At 41.1% G+C, this 9,673-nt stretch overlaps 1 protein-coding gene across 2 annotated transcripts in view; it reads right to left on the bottom strand.

Annotated features, from left to right (window-relative positions):
• Positions 1 to 219: 219 nt before the first annotated feature.
• Positions 220 to 9,673, bottom strand: part of CDH5 (cadherin 5) — a 30,732-nt gene continuing 21,278 nt past the window's right edge. For both annotated transcript variants that reach the window (XM_079988224.1, XM_079988225.1), the window contains 8 exons: positions 9,227 to 9,394; positions 8,025 to 8,212; positions 6,834 to 7,087; positions 6,251 to 6,381; positions 5,095 to 5,219; positions 3,661 to 3,769; positions 2,716 to 2,961; positions 220 to 2,440 (listed from right to left, as the gene is read on the bottom strand). In XM_079988224.1, the coding sequence (XP_079844350.1) occupies positions 1,932 to 2,440; positions 2,716 to 2,961; positions 3,661 to 3,769; positions 5,095 to 5,219; positions 6,251 to 6,381; positions 6,834 to 7,087; positions 8,025 to 8,212; positions 9,227 to 9,394 (1,730 nt within the window). In that variant the 3' untranslated portion in view covers positions 220 to 1,931. The remainder of the gene's footprint in view (positions 2,441 to 2,715; positions 2,962 to 3,660; positions 3,770 to 5,094; positions 5,220 to 6,250; positions 6,382 to 6,833; positions 7,088 to 8,024; positions 8,213 to 9,226; positions 9,395 to 9,673) is intronic.

Here is a 9,673-nt window from a genome sequence, read left to right as displayed (position 1 = left end):
AGGATGTGCTGTGCCACTGAGCTACACCCCATTCCTCCGTACGTTTATAGCCCTTTTATGCCTTGGGGGTGACATACAAACATAAGGGAAGAAGTGGTTCCTCAGCAATCTGATAAGCAGATTTTATCATCCGGTTTGTAGATTCCCCTGCTTTTAAATGCACTAAAGTCACCATAGGTTTGCCCGAAGATCTTACTAATGAGCAGACAAATGCAAGTATACATGAATTTGGCTTTTATGTAAGTAACCCTCCCCACCCACAACATACATACATACAACTTAAATAGGAAATGAAACTATCCAGTGCAAAAACCATTGATGTACAGTAGAATAGCTTTTAACACAAACAGATTACAAAATACAAGGATCATAGGACACTTTAAAAACTGGATATCGTTTACAATTGCCTTACAATAGCTTTAAATGATTTTATAGTTAACCTCACTGGTTAAACATCACATACATTAATTACACCCAACTACTTTCATTAGTAGGAATATTTTGTTAAACAAATAATAGCCATACATTATTTAGTAGAACCATACTTATATGTATAGTTTGGATTTTGCATGCTAGTGAAAATGAGTATACCCTGCTCACAGAAAAAGTAAAGGTAGTCATGCTGGCCCATTAGAAAAAAAAGAAAATCTGTATCAGGGCAACCAAAATATCACACAATAGGTGGTAAGATTTGGAGTTTTTCTAAAAGAAGTCTTCATTAGACAACATGGTAAACAGAAGAATGGGGATGGTGGGGGGGGGCCTTGGCGGATGAAGAACCAGTAGATATCTGGGCACAGTCGTAAGGTAGACTGGGGGAGGAGGTAACAGCAATGGAGACCAGTCCACTGGGGCAAGTGGGGCACTGCCCCCTCCAAGTTGGGTCTGTCCTCAGCTGGCCCCCACCTAGCTACTTCCTCACAGGTCCAAGAGGTAGCACAGGCTGTCAGCTTCCTCATCCTTAGTCTCAGAGTTGCCATTGTCTAACACAGCAGAGAGGAGAATGGGGACAAAACTAGAATTAGTTGGCCCCTCCTATCACTCGCTTTAGTGCCCCCTACTGTTGGCCTCCTTATCTTCTGCTCTTCCAGTCTCAATGGACACCAGCCTCCACTGGATAACAGGCAACACAGCACCTGGGAAAGGTCTAGGGTAGTTTTGGAAAGGTCAAATCAGTGATGAATCTCCTATTGGTGTTTTGGAAGCACCAAATGCTTGAAATATCCATGTTTACAGTACCTGGAAGAAGGGGTGGGGGGCGTCAGCAAGATGAAAAGCGTTAAGATAGTTTCACAGTTAATGAGGCTTGTAACTTGGAAAAGTTCCCTGATGCAGCTGAATTTCTTCAGCTGTGTTTGAAAAGAAAAAAAAGAGCATTAAAAAATGAATAAAAAGTTAGCCTATATATACATGCATAATGAAAATTGCAATGAAATGAAACCTACACTCGAGACTAGGAAATTTGCACTCCCTGAAGTCCCGGAAATTGTTCCTTCCAGAATCATGGGTGGGTTTTGACTTAAAAGGGCAGATATTCTAAGTAACTAAAATAAGCAAGAAAGGATCATTAATGCTTGGCTGGGAAAGAGCCACACTTCGAAATGTGTGTGTGCCTTGAGATCTAGCCCTGCCCTTGCTGTTCATACATGTGTCAGAGTGCACCAGAAAGGACTCTATGTGGCCCAATCAGGGTCCTCCCTCATGTGCAGGATGCATTAGTATGCTCATGGAGTCCCTTCTGAAGTGCTCAAAAGTCATCGCTTTTGCTGTCTATCATCCTGGTCATATAAACCTGCTCAGAAAAAAGTATGCTGAGCTGATTTAGGTATTGGGAATGCAGGAATTGCTAGTTGGTTCCGTCTTCTGAACCAACATTCTCTTAGCCACATTGTCTGTGGCTAAGCCTGGGGGAACCTGTCAATACAGAACGCTCAATACAGAAGATCTTCACTGGGTTCCAGCCCATAAAGCTCTGCCAGCATTTTAAACCTGGGACCCCAGTCATTCAGAAAATCATAGTCGATATCAGAGTCTGAGGATCCTGATCCCAAGGAGCTTAAGGATTCTGCAATGGACTCGGCCCCTTCATAACCGTATATGTGGAGAGTGTCATACGGCAGCAAATCCCCGTCGTTGTCAGCTTCGTCTTTTTTCATCTCAATCATAATGCCCATTTCTCCGGTGCCCGAGATCCCATTTCCTGGGGGCTTTTGTACCCGGGAGTACACACAAGGCCTGTTCTCCATGGTCATCCTCGGTGACCTCATGCTGGTCTGGCGGACTGAGTTGAGGACTGACACATCGTAGCTGGTGGTGTCCATTTCACCACCACCTTCTTCATCGTAGGCCACCAGCTGCTCATGGATATCCGTCACATTCTTCCTGAGAATGTTCAGGTCTTTCCTGTGTCGCTTCCTCATAACTATTAGCACCATAATCACTACAAACAAATAATAAATTAGTTGTAGAATGGAGAAGCAAAACAAGCATGTGGTTGAATAGAAAACATAACCTGATTCAACCTGAGGTTTGGCAAGGTGGGAGAAGTAGCCATCTCTGAAAAATGGTTGCTACCACATGACCTTAAAGAGCAAAATCACTCCATTTTCATATCCCTTTCTGCCACCCCTTTATGTTCCTTATATGTAATATAAGGGGTCTTTTCCCCTATCCCCTGGGAAGGCCAGAAATGTGAATATTTATGAGTAGATTTACCAATGATGGTGAGGATGCAGATCAAGATGGCAAGTAGTGCTTGGACGCTGACTCCCATTTGTTTTGCTGGCTCTTCGCAGAAAGTGAAGTCCCCTTCCTCGTTGCACTTGCAGACATGGATGGAAAGGGTGTTTGTGCTGCTCTGCTGGGGTGAGCCGTTGTCAGAGATGATGATAGGCAAGTAATGGGTTTTGACTAGTTCCCGATTAAACTGTCCGTATTTGACGGTGACATTCGCTGTGCTATCTGAGGAAGGCAATAGTGTCTCATTAAGTGATAATCTCAAATGGTGATTGCCTTGTAGGAATGCCAGCCATCTGCTCCTGAGGCAAAGTAATACTTTAAGGAACCCAGAAAATGTCTGGGTGGCCAGGAGTTATCAAGACTTCTTCTATACAGGAGTGGTTTGTTTGGGGAAATTAGCAGTTTTAGAGAATCAGTTTGATTCAGTGTTGGTCATTTGTTCTGTATTTTATAATTTTGTGATGTTTTAGTGCTTGTGCTGTACATCACCATGATAGCTTTGAATGAGATGGCAGTTTAGAAATGTTGTATAAATGATAATACAATACAGTGGTACCTCGGGTTAAGTACTTAATTCATTCCGGAGGTCTGTTCTTAACCTGAAGCACCACTTTAGCTAATGGAGCCTCCCGCTGCCGCCACGCAGCCGCAGCACAATTTCTGTTCTCATCCTGAAGCAAAGTTCTTAACCTGAGGTACTATTTCTGGGTTAGCGGAGTCTGTAACCTGAAGCATATGTAACCTGAAGCGTATGTAACCCGAGGTACCACTGTATACAATATATACAATACAATATATAGACAGCCCTAAGTAATTTATAAATAGGGACAAGCAAACCATGAAGCTGTATTTGGAGCATAGCTAGTTAACATTCACACAATGTTTCCTTTTTGCCATCTCATGAAATCCACAGAAACGTACCGTGATTGTCAATTAGAGTGAAGTTGCTCTCTTCAGACACCAAGGAAAACTTGAATTTCACTCCTGGTGACATTTCATCCTTGTCCACAGCAGAAATCATGATAACAGTCTACAGGAATTGAAAAGGTTGTCGTGAATATACAGGGCCATCTTTTCCCTCAAACAATTGCCCATGTTATGAGGTACAGTTACTCCCTGGGAGCAATTTGAAAAATATATTGTACCACACAGCCATGGGCTTTTGTGGAGCAGTGTAAAAGGTTAAAAAGGTTAAAAAGAAGAAAGAGCCAGTCCTTGAAGCACCTCATAAGTACAGTTGTTGATTATGTGGCTTCATCTGCAGATCAGTTTTTTCTTAGTTATACTTTATCAAAAATTTTCAGTGAGAAAATAAAGTAAAGGAAAAGGAACAAAACAAAAGCAAAAATTAAAGAAAAATATAAAAATACTTGAAATTGTGATACAATATGAAATAAACAGCTTTGAAACTAAGGGCAATAGATTCTTAATATTATTTTTTTGTTGTAGAAAACATTAACTATAGAAACTAAATCATTGTCCCACTGCTTAGGTAAAATAGAATTCTTTATTCTATTCATTTCTCAGATGCTGTATGTCAGATTGATTAATTGAGACCAGGTATCTGTGGAAAACATTCACTGGCTTTTTAGTCTGAGAGGATTTAACCAATTGTTTTATTATCTTAGGTGTATCAGATGCTGTAAAAGCTGCCGGTCCAAATAAACACGTTAGCATATGGTGCAGCTGCAAATATTGCCACTGGGCTGAATCAAATAGGTGGTGTTTATCTTTTAATATAGCACAAGTATAAAATTCATCATTCTCATCTATTAATTGGTCTAAAGTCAATATGCCTGCCTCCATCCTGTTCTTTCATTTTACCATTCCCCACCCCACCCTGATTTTTAAAGTGGGATTTCCCCACAAAGTCAGTTTAGCATAGGAAAATCAGTCAATTTTTACTAGACATTGTGTTCCATATTTTCTAGCTGTCAATCCTGTTTCAGGAGAATCCTAGGTTTTAATATATTGTGATCCTAGTGCAGTCCATCAAGATAAAGGAGCTATACATCTATATTCTAGGGTTTCCCAAGTTGGGAAGTTATCACTAATTTTGGGTTTCAAGTTTCTAGTATTTGTCAATAAATAAGCTTGGTGATATAATACCAAATCCTCCTTGTTTTATTTGCAATTGCATTTTTAATAATGATACTCTTGGAGTTGAAGAACCCCAAAGACATTTCCTTAATAAGGGGTTTAATTTTGGGAAATATTTTCTGAGAATATATCTGCAGATCAGTGTTCTGATTTGCACATAGGTTTAAGGGGGGCAAAATGGGAAGATTCAATCCTGGCAAGGATTGCTGGTTTGTGCAGCTGAGTAGTATTAGCAGTTTGGTTCTGATACGTTACCTTTCCTGGTGCGGCATTTTCACACACTCTAGGATTGTAAACATCAGCAAATTCTGGTGCATTGTCATTTATATCAGTAACTTTAATGTAAACTGGTACGTGGGTTTCTAGATTGGGCACAATTCCTGAAGCAAGAAGAAAATCACAGATTTATCAATCAGGCATCCATCTGAAATCAAATAGAGGCAACCAGTATTCACACTACATCAGTGCGGTGAGTGAACTGGAGCAGAGGAACCTTGGTGGCTGGCCTCAACTCTGAGACATGTAAGAACGTCTGCAGAGAACTGCCACATGGAATGCACAATTGTTTGCTTAGGGCCATCTTCATGTGATCTTGAATCCTAAAAAGCAGGGTTTTGGCTCACATAGGGTTGCATCCAATTCTAATATCCATTGGATACAACTTGCAGAGAGCTGAGGAATATGCTTTTTAGATGGTTCATTCCACATAGGCAAATCTATCAATTTTTGTTTCTGTCAGCTCTCCACTTTTCTACATCAGTATGTGATTCCACCCTCCAAAAACATTCTCATGAAAATTCACCAGTATTTTAGTGCAAATTTCTCCCAATATACACGTTTTTGTATGCAGGACCTAATGTATGTATTTTTTCAAAGCAATTTTCCCCAATATAACATGTTTTTGTATGGCATTGTCACCAATACACACATTTTTTATGTTCACTCTATGCATTTTTATAAGCATGTCTCAGTGAGAAACCTGCATTGCAAATGTCAAACAACTGTGAATTTCGAAGGATAGCTGTATAGCTATAGTTTAGGAAAGTGCAAACTAGGTAGATACACCTTTAAATATGAACTGATTTGAATTTCTCCCTCCGTCCCTGCATTCCGTGATGCTGTATTATCATGCAAATATGGGTTTTTAACATAAAATCATATCCTTGACAGGATTGAAGGAGTGGAGGAGTGAATCAGGTAGTAATACCCTCATGATTGGTGCCATCCACTTGGCATAAGGCCTTGGGATGGTCCCCACTGAAGAATGGCTTTCACGGCATGGATACAACAGTAAAAAGGTTCAAAGAGGGAGGACTTGTAGTTTGCCTGCTTATTGCAATCTGCAAAGAAGAGGGAATGGCTGGGTGCCTCACTCTTGTCAAACTCCCTAGTGACACAAGTTCATACTTACTGTCTTGCTCCAGTTCATTGGCTGCCACAGTTATGTTATGCCAGGCACTTTCTTCCCTGTCCAAAGGCTTCAAGGCAGAAATATATCCCGTGGTGGATATTTTGAAATAATTGGATCTCAGGATGTGATATCTGTGTAGGGTGCATTAAAAAATGGTATCAAAGTAGTATCTGAGGAGGAGCCAAGGCAGAGACAGAGTTGGGGCTGGGGGATGAGTTGTTGGAAGGGGAACATGAAGCATGGTGCTCTCTCCCTCCCTCACGGTTAGTTCAGGGGCAGGGCATGCGACCACGAGGAGAAGGAGGCTCTGCCACTGCCCCAGCCCCAAAGGCCCAGTCACATGTGATGGGGGTGCCTAGTTGCGCCCCATCAGAAATGTGCATCTGGGGCCACGGCCTCATTGGCCCTGCCCAGGCTATGTCTCTGGTTTAACAACATCTGGAGGGCCATAGGCATTATACAGTATAAAAATTCAATTCTTCAACCCATTATCATGGGCTGTATTGTGGATAAAGTGTTGTTGCAAGGGATGCAAACTCAGTTGACTAAGCACCTTTTGGGTACAGAAGAAACTTTCTGTTACCTTATTTTCCGTTTTGCTCTATCTGGGTCATGTGCCGACACAGATCCGATAACCTTTTTGATGTCACTTTCTTCTTGAACTTCAAATATATAGAAAGGTTTGGAAAAGACAGGTGGTTCATCAACATCGAGAACTTTGATGGTTACACTTGCAATACTCTTGGATCCTTTCGTTCTGGAATATGCATAGTTAATGTCGGCATCAGTTGCTTCAACATCAAACTTGTAGGAGGATACCTTCTCAAAGTCCAGTGGCTAAAAACACACACGCGAACATTATCAGTACACAATAAAAAGGGACACTGTGTATACAACGAACATTTTTTTAATATTTAGGAACACAGGAAGCTAGGTCACTATTATCTACGCTAACTGGCAGAAGCTCTGCAGGGTCTGAGACTGAGGTCTCTCCCAGTGCTACCTGGAGATGTTGGAAATTGAACCCGAGGTGTTTGCATGCAAGGCAGATGCTCTACCACTGAGCTGTGGCCCTGCTTCTATGGAGAGAGTTATATTTATATTTCTGGTCTGCAAAGGCCATTTTGGAATGAACCTGGAATTTAATGGAAACTCTTGCAAACTCTTCTGGAAGTTTTGTACACACGCAGATTTATTTAGTCAATTATTAGCCTGTTGTGTGAGAGTGGGTAATAATAATAATAATAATAATAATAATAATAATAATTGTTATTTATTTATACTCCGCCCATCTGACTGGGTTTTTCAGCCACTCTGGGCGGCTCCCAACAGAATTAATGATAATAATAATAAAAAAACGATAAAACACCAGACATTAAAAACTTCCCTAAACAGGGCTGCCTTCAGATGTCTTCTAAAAGTCAGATAGTTGTTTATTTCCTTGACATCTGATGGGAGGGCATTCCACAGGGCGGGCACCACTACCAAGAAGGCCCTCTGCCTGGTTCCCTGTAATCTCACTTCTTGCAGTGAGGGAACTGCCAGAAGGCCCTCAGAGCTGGACCTCAGTGGCCGGGCTGAACGATGGGGGTGGAGACACTCCTTCAGGTCTACTGGATGTGTCTAGATGTATGAATGGATGTGTGTGTGTCTTTTGTACTGGCTCTACCAACCATGGGCACGTGCTCCTGGAAAATTAAGGGAAGGTAGTTCTTGGGCTTACAAAGATTCCCCACCCCTGATGTAAACAATGATACCCTGATCATTACCATACCTTCTTAGGTCTAATTATTCCTTCGTTTGTGAAGGGGTTTGGTTCTATTCTGAAGGTATCTTGGTAAGGTCCTTGGACAAAACTGTACTTTGTATTTCTGTTCTGTGGCTCATCAATGTCTTCAACTTCCAGTCTACCAACTTCACCATCTAACCTGGTATTTTCAGGGACTTCAAAATGGAAGTTTTCTGGAAAACAAACAAATAAAAGTACGTTGGAATAAAAGGAAAATCAGAACACATGTTCTTGCTAACAAAAGGATCATCATTTTGCTCATTTCAGTTTTTATCACTAAATTGTGTGGCATTGGCCTTATGTGTGGCCATCTTGAGTGTTTTCATGCTCTGAGGCCTGGGTATCCTTTTGGCTAAGGGGCTGTATCAGGATCAGCTGTTGGAAACAGGGTGCCCCTGGACTAGCTTACATAACATACATTAACTAATGGACCACGTGATGAATAACAGAATATTTGGCAGAAACCAAACTGCAGCAGAATTGAAACAGCACTGATTGTGACAAATACAGATCACAACAGAAAGTGCAGCCTTCTTACATCCCCATTTGCAATATGCCTGTTTATTTTTAACCAGTTATGTAAAACTTGAAATTCAATATTTTTGTATTTAGAGGCCCCTTCTAAATTGAGGCCCTAAACTGTAGCTTCTCTGTGTAAATCTAACTGTTTGCTGTAGACCCACCCATTCATTCTTTGTTTTCACTGAATGAATGGGAAATGATGGTGTGTCAGTTGGTGGCATGGACAGAAGGCTGTGTTAGCTTCAACGAACACAGGGCTGTAACCAACTAAGTCCTACTCAGAACTGACCCACTGAAATTAATGAATTTAAGTTAGGTGTGTCCATTAACTTCAATGGGTCTACTCTGAGTAAAAGTAGAATTGCATAACACCCATAGAAAGAGTCAGACCATTGATTCATCTAGCTTAATACTGTCTACTTTGCCTAGCAGTATGCAGTGCCCCCTGCATGGAAACGCTGGACAGCCACTGCCAGCCAGTGTAGACATGCTGTACTGGATGCATCAGTGGTCTGACATGCTGTCATACAATATACAAATGTTCTAAATATCTAGTCACATTTAGAACCCACACTGCATTACATTCAACTGAATGCAATTTCCATCAACTGAGTTAGGAGTAGATGGCTTCATTAAATTTAATTCATTGATTTCGCAAAACTAACTTTTCCTAAATGTTGGGAAGTTGTCATTGATGTCAGTCAGTGAGATGCGGACTGTAGCAGTGCCTGATTCTTCTGAGTGTAGACCGTGGCCATCCACTGCTTCTACCACAATTGTATAAACAGGGGTTTTTTCTCTGTCCAAATCCGGTACAGCTGTGTAGATTGTTCCTGTAAAAGAAAAGAAGAAAGCTAAACATGTATCTGCCTCATCTATCACCTCAACATTTTTTTTTACTATTAGATTAATCTGTATAACCTAAATTTCTACTGCTTGCCTTTAATTTGGCATTTTTAATTTTAAAAAGAGTTAACAGAATTCTGACTCCCTCCCTCAGATCACTACTTGCCAGTTTTGGTTGTCCACCCGTCTTCTCCAAGGCAGTCCTCTCTTCTCCCTTTTCATCCTTCCAAGGTAAACTTTATGTGTGGTGTGGTGTGGTCTACCTA

Source organism: Podarcis cretensis (genome assembly GCF_951804945.1).
Source record: "Podarcis cretensis genome assembly, chromosome: 8".
Lineage (NCBI taxonomy): Eukaryota > Metazoa > Chordata > Lepidosauria > Squamata > Lacertidae > Podarcis > Podarcis cretensis.
This window is presented reverse-complemented; position numbering and strand designations above follow the sequence as displayed.